The sequence below is a fragment of the Oncorhynchus kisutch genome, unplaced genomic scaffold (assembly GCF_002021735.2).
Source record: "Oncorhynchus kisutch isolate 150728-3 unplaced genomic scaffold, Okis_V2 Okis09a-Okis19a_hom, whole genome shotgun sequence".
Taxonomy (NCBI): Eukaryota; Metazoa; Chordata; class Actinopteri; order Salmoniformes; family Salmonidae; genus Oncorhynchus; species Oncorhynchus kisutch.
In genome coordinates, this window is record NW_022261985.1 from 6886980 (window position 1) to 6906957 (window position 19978).

The 19978-nt window shown below is 46.0% G+C and overlaps 2 protein-coding genes across 3 annotated transcripts in view; one reads left to right on the forward strand and one right to left on the reverse strand.

Moving 5' to 3' along the window:
- wnt5b (wingless-type MMTV integration site family, member 5b) overlaps positions 1 to 19978 on the forward strand; it is a 241021-nt gene that overhangs the window by 125160 nt on the left and 95883 nt on the right. Inside the window, exon 2 of one of the 2 annotated variants that reach the window (XM_031815380.1) lies at positions 14270 to 14361. The gene's annotated coding sequence lies outside the window, so the exon portion shown is untranslated. Of the gene's footprint in view, positions 1 to 14250; positions 14362 to 19978 lie in introns of those variants that run through there. The other variant, XM_031815381.1, reaches the window with a different exon arrangement.
- The window catches only part of LOC109885799 (F-box/LRR-repeat protein 14), a 3025-nt gene continuing 472 nt past the window's right edge, over positions 17426 to 19978 (reverse strand). The window contains exon 1 of the mRNA XM_020477602.2: positions 17426 to 19978. This exon is cut by the window's right edge and continues 472 nt beyond it. Coding sequence (XP_020333191.2) covers positions 18673 to 19875 — 1203 coding nt within the window. The 5' untranslated portion in view covers positions 19876 to 19978 and the 3' untranslated portion in view covers positions 17426 to 18672.

The window sequence follows — 19978 nt, forward strand, 5'->3', positions numbered from 1 at the left end:
GTCTCTCAGTAACACAGTTACACATTGTCTCTCAGTAACACGGTTACACATTGTCTCTCAGTAACACGGTTACACATTGTCTCTCAGTAACACGGTTACACATTGTCTCTCAGTAACACGGTTACACATTGTCTCTCAGTAACACGGTTACACATTGTCTCTCAGTAACACGGTTACACATTGTCTCTCAGTAACACGGTTACACATTGTCTCTCAGTATCACAAAAAAAAAAAAAAAACGGTTTTTGCCTTGGCATTATGGGATATTGTGTGTAGTTTAATGAGGGGAAAAAAGTGTATTCATTTTAGAATAAGGCTGCAACGTAAGGAAATGTGGAAAAAGTCAAGGGGTCTGAATACTTTCTGAATGCACTGTATACACTGAGTGTACAAAACATTAGGAACACCTTCCTAATATTGAGTTGCACCCCCTCTGTGCCCTCAGAACAGCCTCATCGGGGCCTGTACAAGGTGTTGAACGCGGTCCATGGGGATGCTGGCCCGAGTTTACCCACCGTTGTATTAAGTTGGTTTGATGTCCTTTAGGTGGTGGACCATTCTTGATACACACAGGAAATGGTTGAGTGTGAAAAACTTAAGCAGCGTGGCAGTTCTTGACACAAACCGGTGCGCCTTCACCCTCTGAATGGCACACACACACAATCCATGTCTCAATTGTCTCAAGGCTTAAAACTCTTTATTTAACCTGTCTCCTCCCCTTCATCTACACTGATTGAAGTGGATTTAACAGGTGGCATCAATAAAGGATGATAGATTTCACCTGGTCAGTCTACCTCATGGAAACAGCAGGTGTTCATAATGTTTTGTGCAGTCAGTGTGTAAATATATATATATATATATAGTGTTTTTGTCTCATATGGTATTATGTTTTAGGTCAGTGTCTATTAACCCAGAAACATCTGCTTTTAGTCACCGAAGTGCCTCCAATCCTACTATCCCATCTGTCTTTTCTCCTCAGAAACGGGTTGTTGTGGTCGTTGATGTGTTGCGGAGTCACTTCCTTTCCTTTAACACACCTGGCCTCCTGTGTGGTGTGTAGGTGTAGCGTTACCTGACTTTACCTGGATCTATCTGGTGTTACCTGGTGTTACCTGACTTTACCTGACTTTACCTGGCGTTACCTGACTTTACCTGGTGTTACCTGACTTTACCTGGTGTTACCTGACTTTACCTGGTGTTACCTAGCGTTACCTGACTTTACCTGGTGTTACCTGACTTTACCTGGTGTTACCTGGTGTTACCTGACTTTTCCTGGTGTTACTTGGCGTTACCTGACTTTACCTGGTGTTACCTGACTTTACCTGGTGTTACCTAGCGTTACCTGACTTTACCTGGTGTTACTTGGCGTTACCTGACTTTACCTGGTGTTACCTGACTTTACCTGGTGTTACCTGGCATTACCTGACTTTACCTGATGTTACCTGGTGTTACCTGACTTTACCTGGTGTTACCTGGTGTTACCTGGCGTTACCTGGCTTTACCTGGTGTTACCTGACTTTACCTGGTGTTACCTGACTTTACCTGGTGTTACCTGACTTTACCTGGTGTTACCTGACTTTACCTGACTTTACCTGGTGTTACCTGGTGTTACCTGACTTTACCTGGTGTTACCTGGTGTTACCTGACTTTACCTGATGTTACCTGGTGTTACCTGACTTTACCTGGTGTTACCTGACTTTACCTGGTGTTACCTGACTTTACCTGGTGTTACCTGACTTTACCTGATGTTACCTGGTGTTACCTGACTTTACCTGGTGTTACCTGGTGTTACCTGACTTTACCTGATGTTACCTGGTGTTACCTGACTTTACCTGGTGTTACCTGACTTTACCTGGTGTTACCTGACTTTACCTGGTGTTAATTGACTTTACCTGGTGTTACCTGGTGTTACCTGACTTTACCTGGTGTTACCTGGCGTTACCTGACTTTACCTGGTGTTACCTGGTGTTACCTGGCATTACCTGACTTTACCTGGTGTTACCTGACTTTACCTGGTGTTACCTGGTGTTACCTGGTGTTACCTGACTTTACCTGGTGTTACCTGACTTTACTTGGTGTTAATTGACTTTACCTGGTGTTACCTGACTTTACCTGGTGTTACCTGACTTTACCTGGTGTTACCTGACTTTACCTGGTGTTACCTGGTGTTACCTGACTTTACCTGGTGTTACCTGGCGTTACCTGACTTTACCTGGTGTTACCTGGTGTTACCTGGTGTTACCTGACTTTACCTGATGTTACCTGGTGTTACCTGACTTTACCTGGTGTTACCTGGTGTTACCTGACTTTACCTGATGTTACCTGACTTTACCTGGTGTTACCTGACTTTACCTGGTGTTACCTGACTTTACCTGGTGTTAATTGACTTTACCTGGTGTTACCTGGTGTTACCTGACTTTACCTGGTGTTACCTGGTGTTACCTGGTGTTACCTGACTTTACCTGGTGTTACCTGACTTTACTTGGTGTTAATTGACTTTACCTGGTGTTACCTGACTTACCTGGTGTTACCTGACTTTACCTGGTGTTACCTGACTTTACCTGGTGTTACCTGGCGTTACCTGACTTTACCTGGTGTTACCTGGTGTTACCTGGTGTTACCTGACTTTACCTGGTGTTACCTGACTTTACCTGACTTTACCTGGTGTTACCTGGTGTTACCTGACTTTACCTGTGTTACCTGGTGTTACCACGCTTTACCTGGTGTTACCTGGCGTTACCTGGTGTTACCTGGCGTTAACTGGCATTACCAAGTAACGAGAGAGAGAGAGAGAGAGAGAGAGAGAGAGAGAGAGAGAGAGGGGGGGGAGAGAGAGAGAGGGGGGAGAGGGAGAGAGAGAGAGGGAGAGAGGGAGAGAGAGAGAGAGAGAGAGAGGGAGAGAGGGAGAGAGAGAGAGAGAGAGAGAGAGAGAGAGGGGGAGGGAGAGAGAGAGAGAGAGAGAGGAGAGAGAGAGAGAGAGAGAGAGAGAGAGAGAGAGAGAGGGAGAGAGGGAGAGAGAGAGACTGTTTTGACAGCTTGGAGCCATCGAGCAGAGGCAGCAGAAGGCAGGCTCTGTGTGTGTGGCGCGAGGTGAGTCTGGTCAACCCCTCGGAGGCGTCAGATCCCTGACAGCTTGGGTCTCCCAGCCTGCCCCTGGGCCCTGTCAGGTCACATGACACCAGTCAAACACTGTCACAACCTCCCAGAGGAGAGCTGGCTGACCCCGATATGCACACACAGACGAACAAACGCACGCATACACACAGGAAACTGGCCAGGACTTCTGTTAAAACACCCCTTCTGTTTATCTTTTGGACCTTGTTGTGTCTCCAAAGGCCCCTCACTATGCTGTGGCTGGACCGTGTCTCATCAACCCTTCACAGACACTGTGATGTGATGAGGACCCTTCTGTAGGGTGTCCATCAAACCCCTATGGACCGCCTTGTGTCCAGCCTCAGTCCATGTTGTGTCCACTGGTTTAAAGGGCGACAGGCCGGATCAATAGGATCGGATCAATAGGAGGTCCTCTGGGACCACTGGACTGTCCACACACCTGGTCCTGGCAGAGAGACTGGCTACTAGCTGACACTCACTGTCTGCCTCTCCCTGTCTCCTGTCTGTCTCTCCCTGTCTCCTGTCTGCCTCTCCCTTTTCTCCAGTCTGCCTCTCCCTTTCTCCTGTCTGTCTGTCTGTCTGCCTCTCCCTTTCTCCTGTCTGTCTCTCCTTTTCTCCTGTCTGTCTCTCCCTTTCTCCTGTCTGTCTCTCCCTGTCTCCTGTCTGTCTGTCTGTCTGTCTCTCCCTGTCTCCTGTCTGTCTCTCCCTGTCTCCTGTCTGTCTCTCCCTGTCTCCTGTCTGTCTCTCCCTTTCTCCTGTCTGTCTGTCTGTCTCTCCCTTTCTCCTGTCTGTCTGTCTGCCTCTCCCTGTCTCCTGTCTGCCTCTCCCTTTCTCCTGTCTGTCTGTCTGTCTGTCTGTCTGTCTGTCTGTCTGTCTGTCTGTCTGTCTGTCTGTCTGTCTGTCTCTCCCTGTCTCCTGTCTGTCTCTCCCTGTCTCCTGTCTGCCTCTCCCTTTTCTCCTGTCTGCCTCTCCCTTTTCTCCTGTCTGTCTGTCTGCCTGCCTCTCCCTTTTCTCCTGTCTGCCTCTCCCTTTTCTCCTGCCTGCCTCTCCCTTTTCTCCTGTCTGCCTCTCCCTTTTCTCCTGCCTGCCTCTCCCTTTTCTCCTGTCTGTCTGTCTGCCTGCCTCTCCCTTTTCTCCTGTCTGCCTCTCCCTTTTCTCCTGCCTGCCTCTCCCTTTTCTCCTGTCTGCCTCTCCCTTTTCTCCTGCCTGCCTCTCCCTTTTCTCCTGTCTGTCTGTCTGCCTGCCTCTCCCTTTTCTCCTGTCTGCCTCTCCCTTTTCTCCTGCCTGCCTCTCCCTTTTCTCCTGTCTGCCTCTCCCTTTTCTCCTGCCTGCCTCTCCCTTTTCTCCTGTCTGTCTGTCTGCCTCTGCCAAATGTTCCAAAATAAAGACATTTGAAATGTCATATTATGTCTATATACAGTGTTGTAATGATGTGCAAATAGTTAAAGCACACAAGTACAAAAGGGAAAATAAATAAACGTAAATATGGGTTGTATTTACAATGGTGTTTGTTCTTCACTGGTTGCCCTTTTCTTGTGGCAACAGGTCACAATTCTTGCTGCTGTGATGCAGACTGTGGTATTTCACTGAGTAGATATGAGAGTTTATCAAAATTGGGTTTGTTTTGTAATTCTTTGTGGATCTGTGTAATCTGAGGGAAATATGTCTCTCTAATATGGTCATACATTGGGCAGGAGGTTAGGAAGTGCAGCTCAGTTTCCACCTCATTTTGTGGGCAGTGAGCACATAGCCTGTCTCCTCTTGAGAGTCAGGTCTGCCTACGGCGGCCTTCTCAATAGCAAGGCTATGCTCACTGAGTCTGTACATAGTCAAAGCTTTCCTTAAGTTTGGGTCAGTCACAGTGGTCAGGTATTCTGCCGCTGTGTACTCTCTGTTTAGGGACAAATAGCATTCTAGTTCGCTCTGTTTTTTTTGTTAATTCTTTCCAATGTGTCAAGTAATTATCTTTTTGTTTTCTCATGATTTGGTTGGGTCTGATTGTGCTGCTGTCCTGGGGCTCTGTGGGGTCTGTTTGTGTTTGTGAACAGAGCCCCAGGACCAGCTTGCTTAGGGGACTCTTCTCCAGGTTCATCTCTCTGTAGGTGATGGCTTTGTTGTGGAAGGTTTGGGAATCGCTTCCTTTTAGATGGTTGTAGAATTTAACAGCTCTTTTCTGGATTTTGATAATTAGTGGGTATCGGCCTAATTCTGCTCTGCATGCATTATTTGGTGTTCTACGTTGTACACGGAGGATATTTTTGCAGAATTCTGCATGCAGAGTCTCAATTTGGTGTTTGTCCCATTTTGGGAATTTTTGGTTGGTTAGTGTAGCCCAGACCTCACAACTGTCCATCTGTCTGTCTGTCTTTACCTCTCCCTCTGTCCGTCCGTCCGTCCGTCCGTCTGTCTGTCTTTACCTCTCCCTCTGTCTCTCTCTAGCTCTCCCTCATCACAGACAAGCAGTGTGCAGGTAATACAGACAGTCCATGCTAAGTCGTCCTCTCTCCTCTCGTTGTAAAACAGACATTCAGAGCCCTACTATTATCCTCCTGTCTGACTCTGACCTGACCGCTGTCTATTAGAAGGCTGTAGAGCAGATGGGAGGAGGGGACCAGGACACTTACACTGCTGTACTATTAGATGACCAGCAGGCTACAGGTAATAACAGTGTTGTGGTGTACATCTAGTCAAACAAGGCACAGTAAAGAAGAAACGATGCTCATATAACGGTGCATTCAGAAAGTATTCAGACCCCTTCCCTTTTTTTACACATTTTGTTACGTTACAGCCTTATTCTAAAATGAATTAAATTGATTGTTTTCCTCATTAATCTACACACAATACCCCATAATGACATCACAATACCCCATAATTACATCACAATACCCCATAATGACATCACAACACCCCATAATGACAAAGTGAAAACAGGTTTGACATTTTTTGCACATTTATTACAAATAAACAACAGAAATATCTTATTTACATAAGTATTCAGACCCTTTGTTATGAGACTTGAAATTGAGCTCAGGTTCATCCTGTTTCCATTGACCATCCTTGAGATATTTCTACAACTTGATTAGAGTCCACCTGTGGTAAATTCAAATGATTGGACATGATTTGGAAAAGCAGCACACCTGTCCCACAGTTGACAGTGCATGTCAGAGCCAAAACCAAGCCATGAGGTCGAAGGAATTGTCCGTAGAGCTCTGAGACAGGATTGTGTCGAGGCACAGATCTGGGGAAGGGTACCGAAAAATGTCTGTAGCATTAAATGTCCCCAAGAACACAGGGACCTCCATCGTTCTTAAATGGAGGAAGTTTGGAACCACCAAGACTCTTCCTAGAGTTGGCCGCCCAGCCAAACTGAGCAATCGGGGAGAAGGGCCTTGGTCAGGGAGGTGACCAAGAACCTGATGGTCACTCTGACAGAGCTCCAGAGTTCCTCTGTGGAGATGGGAGAACCTTCCAGAAGGACAACCATCTCTGCAGCACTCCAGCAAATCAGGCCTTTATGGTAGAGTGGCCAGACGGAAGCCACTCCTCAGTAAAAGGCACATGACAGCCCGTTTGGACTTTGCCAAAAGGCACCTAAGGACTCTCAGACCATGAGAAACAAGATTCTCTGGTCTGATGAAACCAAGATTGAACTCTTTGGCCTGAATTCCAAGCATCATGTCTGGAGGAAACCTGGCCCCATCCCTACGGTGAAGCATGGTGGTGGCAGCATCATGTCTGGAGGAAACCTGGCACCATCCCTACGGTGAAGCATGGTGGTGGCAGCATCATGTCTGGAGGAAACCTGGCACCATCCCTACGGTGAAGCATGGTGGTGGCAGCATCATGCTGTGGGGATGTTTCTCTGCGGCAGGGACTGAGAGACTAGTCAGGATCGAGGCAAAGATGAACGGAGCAAAGTACAGAGAGATCCTTGATGAAAACCTGCTCCAGAGCGCTCTGGACCTCAGACTGGGGCGAAGGTTCATCTTCCAACAGGATAATGACCATAAGCACACAGCCAAGACAATGCAGGAGTGGCTTCGTGACAAGTCTCTGAATGTCATTGAATGTTATTGAGTGGCCCAGCCAGAGCCTGGACTTGAACATCTCTGGAGAGACCTGAAAATAGCTGTGGAGCGATGCTCCCCATCCAACCTGACAGAGCTTGAGAGGATCTGCAGAGAAGAATGGGAGAAACTCCCCAAATACAAGTGTGCCAAGTTTGTAGCATCATACCCAAGAAGACTCAAAACTGTAATCGCTGCCAAACGTGCTTCAACAAAGTACTGAGTAAAGCTTCTGAATACTTATGTAAATGTGATATTAGCTTTTTATTTGTAATACATTTGCAAACATTTCAAAAAAAAACTGTTTTTGCTTTGTCATTATGGGGTATTGTGATGTCATTATGGGGTATTGTGATGTCATTATAGGGTATTGTGATGTCATTATGGGGTATTTTGTGTCGATTAATGATTGAAAATAACGATTTAATCTATTTCATAATAAAAGGCTGTGACGTAACGAAGTGAGGAAAAGGTCAAGGGGTCTGAAAACTTTCCGGATGCTCTGTAACTGTGTTACTGAGAGACAATGTGTAACTGTGTTACTGAGAGACAATGTGTAACCGTGTTACTGAGAGACAATGTGTAACCGTGTTACTGAGAGACAATGTGTAACCGTGTTACTGAGAGACAATGTGTAACCGTGTTACTGAGAGACAATGTGTAACCGTGTTACTGAGAGACAATGTGTAACCGTGTTACTGAGAGACAATGTGTAACCGTGTTACTGAGAGACAATGTGTAACCGTGTTACTGAGAGACAATGTGTAACTGTGTTACTGAGAGACAATGTGTAACCGTGTTACTGAGAGACAATGTGTAACCGTGTTACTGAGAGACAATGTGATGCCATACTTGTCCTTTCAAACTAAATATTAATTTTTTACTCAGTACATATACGGTACATAGATATTGTTTTAGTACATATACGGTACATAGATATTGTTTTTGTTGTAACCTTCTGACAATAACATTGGCTCCGTGTGTGATTTCTCTATGTGTCTACAGTATATGAACAGGGTAGGGTAGCCTGGTGGTTAGAGGGCAGGGTAGGGTAGCCTGGTGGTTAGAGGGCAGGGTAGGGTAGCCTGGTGGTTAGAGGGCAGGGTAGGGTAGCCTGGTGGTTAGAGGGCAGGGTAGGGTAGCCTGGTGGTTAGAGGGCAGGGTAGGGTAGCCTGGTGGTTAGAGGGCAGGGTAGGGTAGCCTGGTGGTTAGAGGGCAGGGTAGGGTAGCCTGGTGGTTAGAGGGCAGGGTAGGGTAGCCTGGTGGTTAGAGGGCAGGGTAGGGTAGCCTGGTGGTTAGAGGGCAGGGTAGGGTAGCCTGGTGGTTAGAGGGCAGGGTAGGGTAGCCTGGTGGTTAGAGGGCAGGGTAGGGTAGCCTGGTGGTTAGAGGGCAGGGTAGGGTAGCCTGGTGATTAGAGGGCAAGGTAGGGTAGCCTGGTGGTTAGAGGGCAGGGTAGGGTTGCCTGGTGGTTAGAGGGCAGGGTAGGGTAGCCTGGTGGTTAGAGGGCAGGGTAGGGTAGCCTGGTGGTTAGAGGGCAGGGTAGGGAAGCCTGGTGGTTAGAGGGCAGGGTAGGGTAGCCTGGTGGTTAGAGGGCAGGGTAGGGTAGCCTGGTGGTTAGAGGGCAGGGTAGGGTAACCTGGTGGTTAGAGGGCAGGGTAGGGTAGCCTGGTGGTTAGAGGGCAGGGTAGGGTAGCCTGGTGGTTAGAGGGCAGGGTAGGGTAGCCTGGTGGTTAGAGCGTTGGACTAGTAACCGAAAGGTTTCATGTTCAAATCCCCGAGCTGACAAGGTACAAATCTGTCGTTCTGCCCCTGAACAGGAAGTTAACCCACTGTTCCTAGGCCGTCATTGAAAATAAGAATTTGTTCTTAAACTGACTTGCCTAGTTAAATAAAGGTCAAATAAATCAAACATATGATCCTTACAGTGACCTTCCTGACATACAGGGCCCTCAGAAAGTATTCCCCCCTAGACTTTCTCTACATTTTTGGGGGGTCACAGCCTGAATTAAAAAATGGATTAAGTGTAGATGTTGTGTCGCTGGCCTGCACACGATACCCCATAATGTCAAAGATGAAACGTGTTTTTAGACAATTTTAAAAATTAATTTTTAAAAATTAAAATCTGAAATGCCTCTAGTCAATAAGTATTTAACTCTTTTGTTATGACAAGCCTAAATCAGTTCAGGAGTAAAAAAAAATATGCTTAACAAGGCACATAATAAGTTGCATTGACTCACTCTGTGTGCAATAATAGTGTTTAACCTGATGTTTGAGTGACTATCTCATTTCTGTTCCCCACACATACAATTATCTGTGAGGTCCCTCAGTCGAGCAGTGAATTTCAAACACAGATTCAACCACAAAGACCAGGGACAGCACCTATTGGTAGATGGGTCAAAGACCAGAGACAGCACCTATTGGTAGATGGGTCAAAGACCAGGGACAGCACCTATTGGTAGATGGGTCAAAGACCAGGGACAGCACCTATTGGTAGATGGGTCAAAGACCAGGGACAGCACCTATTGGTAGATGGGTCAAAGACCAGGGACAGCACCTATTGGTAGATGGGTCAAAGACCAGGGACAGCACCTATTGGTAGATGGGTCAAAGACCAGGGACAGCACCTATTGGTAGATGGGTCAAAGACCAGGGACAGCACCTATTGGTAGATGGGTCAAAGACCAGGGACAGCACCTATTGGTAGATGGGTCAAAGACCAGGGACAGCACCTATTGGTAGATGGGTCAAAGACCAGGGACAGCACCTATTGGTAGATGGGTCAAGACCAGGGACAGCACCTATTGGTAGATGGGTCAAAGACCAGGGACAGCACCTATTGGTAGATGGGTCAAAGACCAGGGACAGCACCTATTGGTAGATGGGTCAAAGACCAGGGACAGCACCTATTGGTAGATGGGTCAAAGACCAGGGACAGCAACTATTGGTAGATGGGTCAAAGACCAGGGACAGCACCTATTGGTAGATGGGTCAAAGACCAGGGACAGCACCTATTGGTAGATGGGTCAAAGACCAGGGACAGCACCTATTGGTAGATGGGTCAAAGACCAGGGACAGCACCTATTGGTAGATGGGTCAAAGACCAGGGACAGCACCTATTGGTAGATGGGTCAAAGACCAGGGACAGCACCTATTGGTAGATGGGTCAAAGACCAGGGACAGCACCTATTGGTAGATGGGTCAAAGACCAGGGACAGCACCTATTGGTAGATGGGTCAAAGACCAGGGACAGCACCTATTGGTAGATGGGTCAAAGACCAGGGACAGCACCTATTGGTAGATGGGTCAAAGACCAGGGACAGCACCTATTGGTAGATGGGTCAAAGACCAGGGACAGCAACTATTGGTAGATGGGTCAAAGACCAGGGACAGCACCTATTGGTAGATGGGTCAAAGACCAGGGACAGCACCTATTGGTAGATGGGTCAAAGACCAGGGACAGCACCTATTGGTAGATGGGTCAAAGACCAGGGACAGCACCTATTGGTAGATGGGTCAAAGACCAGGGACAGCACCTATTGGTAGATGGGTCAAAGACCAGGGACAGCACCTATTGGTAGATGGGTCAAAGACCAGGGACAGCACCTATTGGTAGATGGGTCAAAGACCAGGGACAGCACCTATTGGTAGATGGGTCAAAGACCAGGGACAGCACCTATTGGTAGATGGGTCAAAGACCAGGGACAGCACCTATTGGTAGATGGGTCAAAGACCAGGGACAGCAACTATTGGTAGATGGGTCAAAGACCAGGGACAGCACCTATTGGTAGATGGGTCAAAGACCAGGGACAGCACCTATTGGTAGATGGGTCAAAGACCATGGACAGCACCTATTGGTAGATGGGTCAAAGACCAGGGACAGCACCTATTGGTCGATGGGTCAAAGACCAGGGACAGCACCTATTGGTAGATGGGTCAAAGACCAGGGACAGCACCTATTGGTAGATGGGTCAAAGACCAGGGACAGCACCTATTGGTAGATGGGTCAAAGACCAGGGACAGCACCTATTGGTAGATGGGTCAAAGAAAACACACAACAAACAGACAATGAATATCCCTTTGAGCATGGTGGTTATTAATTACACTTTGGATGGTGTATCAATACACCCAGTCACTACAAAGATACAGGTGTCCTTCCTAACTCAGTTGCCAGGGAGGAAGGAAACCGCTCAGAGGTTTCACCATGATGTCAATGGTGATTTTAAAACAGTTACAGAGTTGAATGGCTGTGTTAAGAGAAAACTGATGATGGATCAACAACATTGTAGTTACTCCACAATACTAACCTAAATGACAGAATGAAAAGAAGGAAGTCTGTACAGCATAAAACATATTCCAAAACATGCTTCCTGTTTGCAATAAGGCACAAAATGAAAACTGTAAAAAAAAAAAAATGTGGCACAGAAATGACCTTTATGTCCTGAATACAAAGTGTTATATTTGGGTCAAATCCAACACAACACATCACTGAGTACCACTCTTCATATTTTCAAGGATGGTGGTGGCTGCATCATGTTATGGGTATACTTGTCATCGACAAGGACTAGGGAGGATTCGGGATGATTAAAACTAAATGGAATAGAGCTCAGCACAGGAGTAAAACCTGGTTCAGACTTCTTAACCAACAAACACTGGGAGACAAATTCACCTTTCAGAAAAACAATATTGAATGTTCCTGAGTCGCCTAGTTACAGTTTTGACTTAAATCGGCTTGAAACTCTATGGCAAGACTTTTGAAAAGAATAATTGCCAAATATTGAACAATCCAGGTATGTAAAGCTCTTAGAGACTTACCCAGAAAGAGTCACAGCTGTAATCACTCTTAGAGACTTACCCAGAAAGACTCACAGCTGTAATCACTCTTAGAGACTTACCCAGAAAGAGTCACAGCTGTAATCACTCTTAGAGACTTACCCAGAAAGAGTCACAGCTGTAATCACTCTTAGACACTTACCCAGAAAGAGTCACAGCTGTAATCACTCTTAGAGACTTACCCAGAAAGAGTCACAGCTGTAATCACTCTTAGAGACGTACCCAGAAAGACTCACAGCTGTAATCACTCTTAGAGACTTACACAGAAAGAGTCACAGCTGTAATCACTCTTAGACACTTACCCAGAAAGAGTCACAGCTGTAATCACTCTTAGAGACGTACCCAGAAAGAGTCACAGCTGTAATCACTCTTAGAGACTTACCCAGAAAGAGTCACAGCTGTAATCACTCTTAGAGACTTACCCAGAAAGAGTCACAGCTGTAATCACTCTTAGAGACTTACCCAGAAAGAGTCACAGCTGTAATCACTCTTAGAGACGTACCCAGAAAGACTCACAGCTGTAATCACTCTTAGAGACTTACACAGAAAGAGTCACAGCTGTAATCACTCTTAGACACTTACCCAGAAAGAGTCACAGCTGTAATCACTCTTAGAGACGTACCCAGAAAGAGTCACAGCTGTAATCACTCTTAGAGACTTACCCAGAAAGAGTCACAGCTGTAATCACTCTTAGAGACTTACCCAGAAAGAGTCACAGCTGTAATCACTCTTAGAGACGTACCCAGAAAGAGTCACAGCTGTAATCACTCTTAGAGACTTACCCAGAAGGACTCACAGCTGTAATCACTCTTAGAGACTTACCCAGAAAGAGTCACAGCTGTAATCGCTGCCAACTGTGATTCTAACACGTATTGACTCAGGGGGGGGTGAATAATTATGTAAATTAGATTTTGGAAATTAATTTTCAATACATTTGCCAAAATGTAAAAGAACCATGTTTTCACCTTGTTATTGTGGGGTATTGTGTGTAGATGGGTGAGATTTAAAATATATATATATCCCTTTTGAATTGTATCTGTAACAACAAACCGTAGTATAAGTCAAGGTTTATGAATACTTTCTGAAGGCCTTCTCCATATGATCTGAGACTGTAAATGTCACCAATGTGTGAACATGGCTAAATACAAATCTCATCTGGATATCATTACCAGAGCCTGGAAATCCTGCTGGTAATATCCCAGCCCTGTCTGACTGAGGGCTGAAACCTAGGCTGGGAGGGGGCTCAGCTCTGAGACATAGTATGAACTGGTTTCCAGAGCAACATTAAACCAATAGTGTTTTGTTAGTCAAAGACTAGACGTTATCTGTGTCTAGGATACTCCGCCCAATAACACTGTAACTGGGGGGGGGGGGGGGGGTCAACTCTAAAGGCTGGTTTCCCAGATACAGATTCATCCTAGTTCTGGACTAAAAAAGGTATTTCTTTATTGACTATTGAATTCTCCATTAGACCAGGACAAGGCTTAATCTGTGCCTGGGAAACCAGCCCAATGACACAGTGTCTGTATTCCCAGACACCAATTAAGCCTATATTCCTGGACTAAAAAGCTATTTAAAGAGAGATTCTTAAATTTAGCATGCTTTTTAGTTCAGGACCAGGCTTAATCTGTGTCCTGGAAACCGGCCCAATAACACAGAATGAATTTCTGAATCTCTGGTACAGGCAGCAGGTTTGTGTGTCTATATCTCTGGTACAGGCAGCAGGTTTGTGTGTCTATATCTCTGGTACAGGCAGCAAGTTTGTGTGTCTATATCTCTGGTACAGGCAGCAGGTTTGTGTGTCTATATCTCTGGTACAGGCAGCAGGTTTGTGTGTCTATATCTCTGGTACAGGCAGATAGTTCTATAGTGAGGTGCAGTAGACAGCAGGGTTCTATAGTGAGGTGCAGTAGACAGCAGGTTTCTATAGTGAGGTGCAGTAGACAGCAGGTTTCTATAGTGAGGTGCAGTAGACAGCAGGGTTCTATAGTGAGGTGCAGTAGACAGCAGGGTTCTATAGTGAGGTGCAGTAGACAGCAGGTTTCTATAGTGAGGTGCAGTAGACAGCAGGGTTCTATAGTGAGGTGCAGTAGACAGCAGGGTTCTATAGTGAGGTGCAGTAGACAGCAGGGTTCTATAGTGAGGTGCAGTAGACAGCCTAACTGTCTCCTCAGCCTGGATTGTAACACACCACACTCACTTTTAGCAGTCCAAAGTCAAATAGTGACTCACAAATTCCTCTGCTTTTCTTTTTCCAGGGATCAGACATTAGGGAGAGGCAGCGTCACCTTTCCTCCTCCCTCCTCCACTCCCTACTTCTGCTCCTGCTAGCCTAACCCAGGCCTGTACAGTAAGTTACTTCTCTCTCTCTCTAACTACTGTCAACACTCACCTCTCATCTCAACAGTATATTCTATAAGAATCTCAACCCTCTTTCGCTAACTTCCCTCTTCACAAATAATATACATTTCAGTTGTAAAGTCTGCTTCACAAATAGCCCCCTATTCCCTGTGTAGTGCCCTATGGGGCCTGGTCTAAAGCAGTGCACTATAGAGGAAAAAGGGTGTAATTTGGAACGCACACACAGTTACAACACACCTCCAGCCAGATCTTTTGGTCTTTCGGGCCCCAGCCTGCAATCAAACGGCAGCCACGCCAAATGCTTTTTCCGGAGGCCAGGATTTTTTTCAGCTCCTGTAGCTCTGATAAAAGTCCTGCCACACTCAAACCCCCTATAGGCTTCTCACACACACACACACACACACACACACACACACACAGCCCCCCGAAGGCCACTGAAAACATCAAAGCGTTTCTACTGTAAGTCAGCAACACCTTTAAACTGCAGGCGTTGTAAAGCAGAGGTGGAAAGAGGTGGAGACTTAGGGAGGAGAGAGGATGTGGAGAGAGGAGGTGGAGAGAGGTGGAGACTTAGGGAGGAGAGAGGATGTGGAGAGAGGAGGTGGAGAGAGGTGGAGACTTAGGGAGGAGAGGATGTGGAGAGAGGAGGTGGAGAGAGGTGGAGACTTAGGGAGGAGAGGATGTGGAGAGAGGAGGTGGAGAGAGGTGGAGACTTAGGGAGGAGAGGATATGGAGAGAGGAGGTGGAGAGAGGTGGAGAGGAGAGAGGAGGTGGAAAGAGGTGGAGACTTAGGGATGAGAGGATGTGGAGAGGAGAGAGGAGGTGGAGAGAGGTGGAGACTTAGCGAGGAGGAGAGGAGGTAAAGAGGAGAGAGGAGGTGGAGAGAGTTGGAGAGAGGTGGAGAGAGGAGGTGGAGAGAGGTAAAGAGGAGAGAGGAGGTGGAAAGAGGTGGAGAGAGAGGAGGGGGAGAGAAGTAAAGAGGAGAGAGGAGGTGGAGAGAGAGGAGGTGGAGAGAGGATGTGGTGAGAAGTAAAGAGGAGAGAGAAGGTGGAGAGAGGGGAGAGAGGATGTGGTGAATGGAGGTGGAGAGGGGTAAAGAGAGGAGGTGGGAAAGGGAGATGGAGAGAGGAGGGGAAGAGGGTTGAACAGAAGAGGTGGAGAAAGGTAAAGCGAGGAGGTGGAGAGAGGTGGTGGAGAGGGGAGAGAGGAGGTGGAGAGGGGAGAGAGGAGGTGGAGAGAGGTGGTGGAGAGAGGAGGTGGAGAGAGGAGGGGAAGAGGGGAGAACAGAAGAGGTGGAGAAAGGTAAAGCGAGGAGGTGGAGAGAGGTGGTAAAGCGAGGAGGTGGAGAGAGGTGGTGAGCCTTGGCTAGCATCATTGCAGATGTCCCTCTTGCTTTATTGAGGAGAGCCAGTTCCCCTTAATGTTAGCAGTAAAAAGGCTGTGGTTCTCCCTCTCAAAGCCAAGTAAGGCTTTAAAGTAACACTGTGAACATTGACAGCTCAACTCAACAAAAATAACTGTTTGAAACAACTTTGCTACAAACTAACTACAGTATCAAAATCAATTCAATTGAACCGTAGCAGGGACTATTTTAACTGAAGTTGGCCTACCAATTAAATTGAATGAAAAGTACTACAATAGCCATTTCAACTACAAACTGAATTCATCTGAAAAGTATATCAACAGCCATTTTGAACTAAAATACAAACATAGATCTAAATACCACAGCGGGACTTATTTCAACTGAAGTACAAACTAAATTTGACTGAAAAGAATAGCAAGCAGGAGCCATTTTGATTGAAGTACAATCAACTCAAGGGGATATCTTATCAAATAGGGATCTCCAAGATAATTAACTGACAACTGTAGTCTTTCAGTCAAGGCAGACTACCAGAACATAACATCAACATTAAAAGAAGACCCCTGTATTTAAGGACATTTTTTAAATTATTATTTTGCTAAACAAATATGAGATAAGACGTTCTAAAATACAGTACCCTGTTAATCTATAGAATGGGGGGTTATCTCACTGTTATGTGGTTATTGCACAAGACCAAGACGAGTCTAAAACAGCACGCAGTGAATTCTCTCTTTCCCTCTTTCACTCTCTCTGGTCCAGAACGGACAGAGACGGGAAAGAAGAAGAAGCTTAAATGCTTTGAATGATGGTGTGGAATGTTACAAAGTGTCTGTGAGACAGGGGGGGGGGGGGGTCGGCTGAGTTTTGGGGGGTGAGGAGAAGGAAGGGGGTGGGAGGAGAGAAGACGTCCCGTGGGACCAAGGCAGTCTCTCAGATCTGGTATGCATGACTGAGCAAGCTAGAGAAAAATCCCAACGTGCCTTTTTAACTTCGGGAAACAAAAGCAACTACCGGTATCCCACTCTTATTCTAAACACACATTTGGCTAAAGAAACAGAAAGTAAATAGCGCAAATTATAACACAGAACCAAATGTTAGCAACATTTGAACAGACAAAACCTAGGCTGTAGACTAGAATGTCACAGAAAAACAGCACAATAAAATGCTAATATGTCAATGGGCGTGAGGCGTTTAATATCCCCAGATTTAGAGTCACGTTAGTGACAGCCCTTTGAGAGGCAAGCAGCTGAAACCTATCAACACAATACGTCAGACTGATAATTAGAACAAGCTAAATCAAGGGAAGCATCCATTTTGAATCTGCTCGTAAATAATTTAACAATCCAAGCCGGCATAGCAACATTATAACTGCTTCTCGAAACCGAACAATCAAATTCGTAAGATTATGGTTGTGATCAGAACGATTAATAATATGTGGACAATTCTTGTATTTTCTGTTGTTGTTTTAAATACCTTGTTGTTTTAAATACCTTGTCGTTTTAAATACCTTGTCGTTTTAAATACCTTGTCTCTACCGGGGATCTGCGGACATAAACAGCGGTTTCTCTTAGAAATTGACACCTTTTCGATCAAAGCAGAAGTGCAATGGTCTTGTAACAAGGATGATCACAAGAAAACAATAAGTAGTAGGTTACTAGTCTACAATACAAAACGAGTCCACATTACCTTTTCATTTATTATATAAATATCAACTTTAATGTTTTACTGTAAGAATATAAAACAATTTCATTTTGGATTCAGATTTTTTACAAACACATATACAGTACATTAAAACACAGTAGTCTCTCAGCAGGACTGTATACATGTTGCAGTTCAGTTCGCTCATAACGTCATGTTATGATCCCATAGGTTCCATGTAGGCCTGACACGCATTCACTTGGAAGCCGAGAAAATAAGGATCGATTGCTTCTTAATTCTAAAGCGTGTATTTAGATTATATTCCAAAGGACTGTCTCTTCTGTTGTTATTGTGGACTAGTGTGTATGATTGTGTTTAAAAGGTAGCAACCCATATTCTAGAGGATATGGAGGATTAGTTGGAAAACACCTGATTGAGAAAAGGGGCAGCATTTCTATTATAGAAATCACTTCAATTTGAAGTACAACGCTCTGAATAACAGCAATAATTCGACAATATCTGCTTCCATAAGCATAAACACACCAAAATAATATAGAGAAGGAAGGGTCCCATTATTCAAAGCTTGAATCCAAGGCTACAAGGCCTTTAAGTTGGGCTAAAAAGTAAACAAAACAAAAACAAAATGATTTTGGATACAAACCAGTCCGTTTTAATTTGCATAATGTCGCTATTTTTGTCTGAGTGTGAACAGTCCTTTTTAACGAAACTGTTCGTTTCTCTTCTTCATTGTTAAGCGTTTCTGGGCAAATTAACACAAAGGTAGTTAGAGAGCGTTTCTTTTTGCTGCTAGGATTCTCCAAGCGCGAGACGCGTTGGGGGAGGGGACTACTACTGTCTATAGGCACAATTTATCTCCTCTCTTTCTTTTTAAGAATACACGGATTTATTACAACACATTGATAAACGAGGTAGCCAAATGTATTAGGCGCGATAGTTGGAGAGTTTGAAGTTAAATATTGCGACTCTTTAGGAATAATAAAAAGTAGTTTGTCTTCATAATGCGGGGGCGGGATATTGTGTTGTTAATAATGAAAACATGCATTTGATGATTAATCTTGTTTTCATTTGGCCTAAAATTGCGCAACATATTTTTTAATCACAGTTTTGTAGCATTAAGTTACATTGAAATTGAAAATATCCAACTACGACGAGATTGAGAGCAGAGGATATATATATATTTTTTTAGAAGGAACATTTCCCCGCCCACTGGTCTCCTGCTCCGTTACCCCTTCTCCTCTCTGTGTGTGTGTCCCTCCCCAACTAATCCTCGCCAAGTTAGTTTCACCTCACTTTTTCACTCTCTGTCATCTGCCAAAGTCCCAGATTCAAAACTTTAAGGCATGGGAGCTGCGTTATCCTTTCCAGTCCCCGTTTCGTGATTTTAGTACATCCATACAGATCGATCCCCGTCAACTGAGTCAAGTGGTCGGCAATGAGCTCCAGTCCTTTGTCTGTAATCCGCACACACTGTCCAATGTTCAGGGTTCTCAGCTCATGCATCTGGCGCACCATCCTGTTAATGCCATCGTCACTAATGTGGCACGAGCACAGGGACAGGGATTTGAGCTGGTACAGGCCCTGGGCGATGTAAGCCAGACTCTGGTCCCCTATCTTGTCACAGAAGGACATGTCTAGCCCGGAGAGCCGCAGCGTGCCCATGGCCAGGTGCATGATGCCCGTGTCACTGATGTTGTCGCACGAGCGCAGGTTAAGGCTCCAGAGGCTGGTCATGTGGGAGAGGTGGATCATACCTGCGTCAGAGATCCCGCCACAGAAACTCAGGTTGAGAACTTTGAGCTTAGCCAGGCCCTTAGAGATGTGCTTGAGGGACAGATCCGTAAGTTTCTGACAGTCCTGCAGCGTCAGGTATTCCAGGTTGAGACAGCCCTCCGCTGCGCTGCGGGTCATGCCCGCCAGGTGCCCGATGCCCACGTCAGACACATGCCGGCAGCTGCGGAGATTGAGGCTCTTGAGCCGGTGTAAACCCCACGCTATGAGCAACAGCCCTGTGTTGGTGATGTTACTACACCCGCCCAGTTCCAGAACCTCCAGGTTCTTCAGATACTGGGCGATCCGGCCCAGGCTGGAGTCCGTGATCTGCTTACACAGACTAAGGTTTAGAACCCGAAGGGAAGGGATCTCCTGGACAAACGCGTGCCCCAGGCCGTTATCCGTTAAGTTATAGCAGCCACTCAGGTTCAGGCTCTCGATATTTGGCATCCCCTGGATCACGTAGCTGAGGCTCCGCCGCAGGCTGAGAATCTGAACTCTCCGGATTCCGCGGGCCTGTAGGCTGGGGAAGAGAGAAGGATTGGCCCGCCGCAGATGCAGCTTGGCTTCCACCCCCCTCCACACCGACTTGTGGTAGGAAGCGTCCCTCCAAGCAGCACACACTTGGGCCACCCTGCCTTTGTCCCTTACATCCAAGTAGCTGAAAATCATGGCTAAAATTTCCGGAAAGAGGCACGATATGTGCGTCTCCATTTTAAACAGGCATAAAAATCACTCCGGGTCCCCGAGCCCACCGACGTATTTCCCTCCGTAAAAGTAGAGTCCCCTGTAATCCGGAAGAAAGCGGTTATGCTTT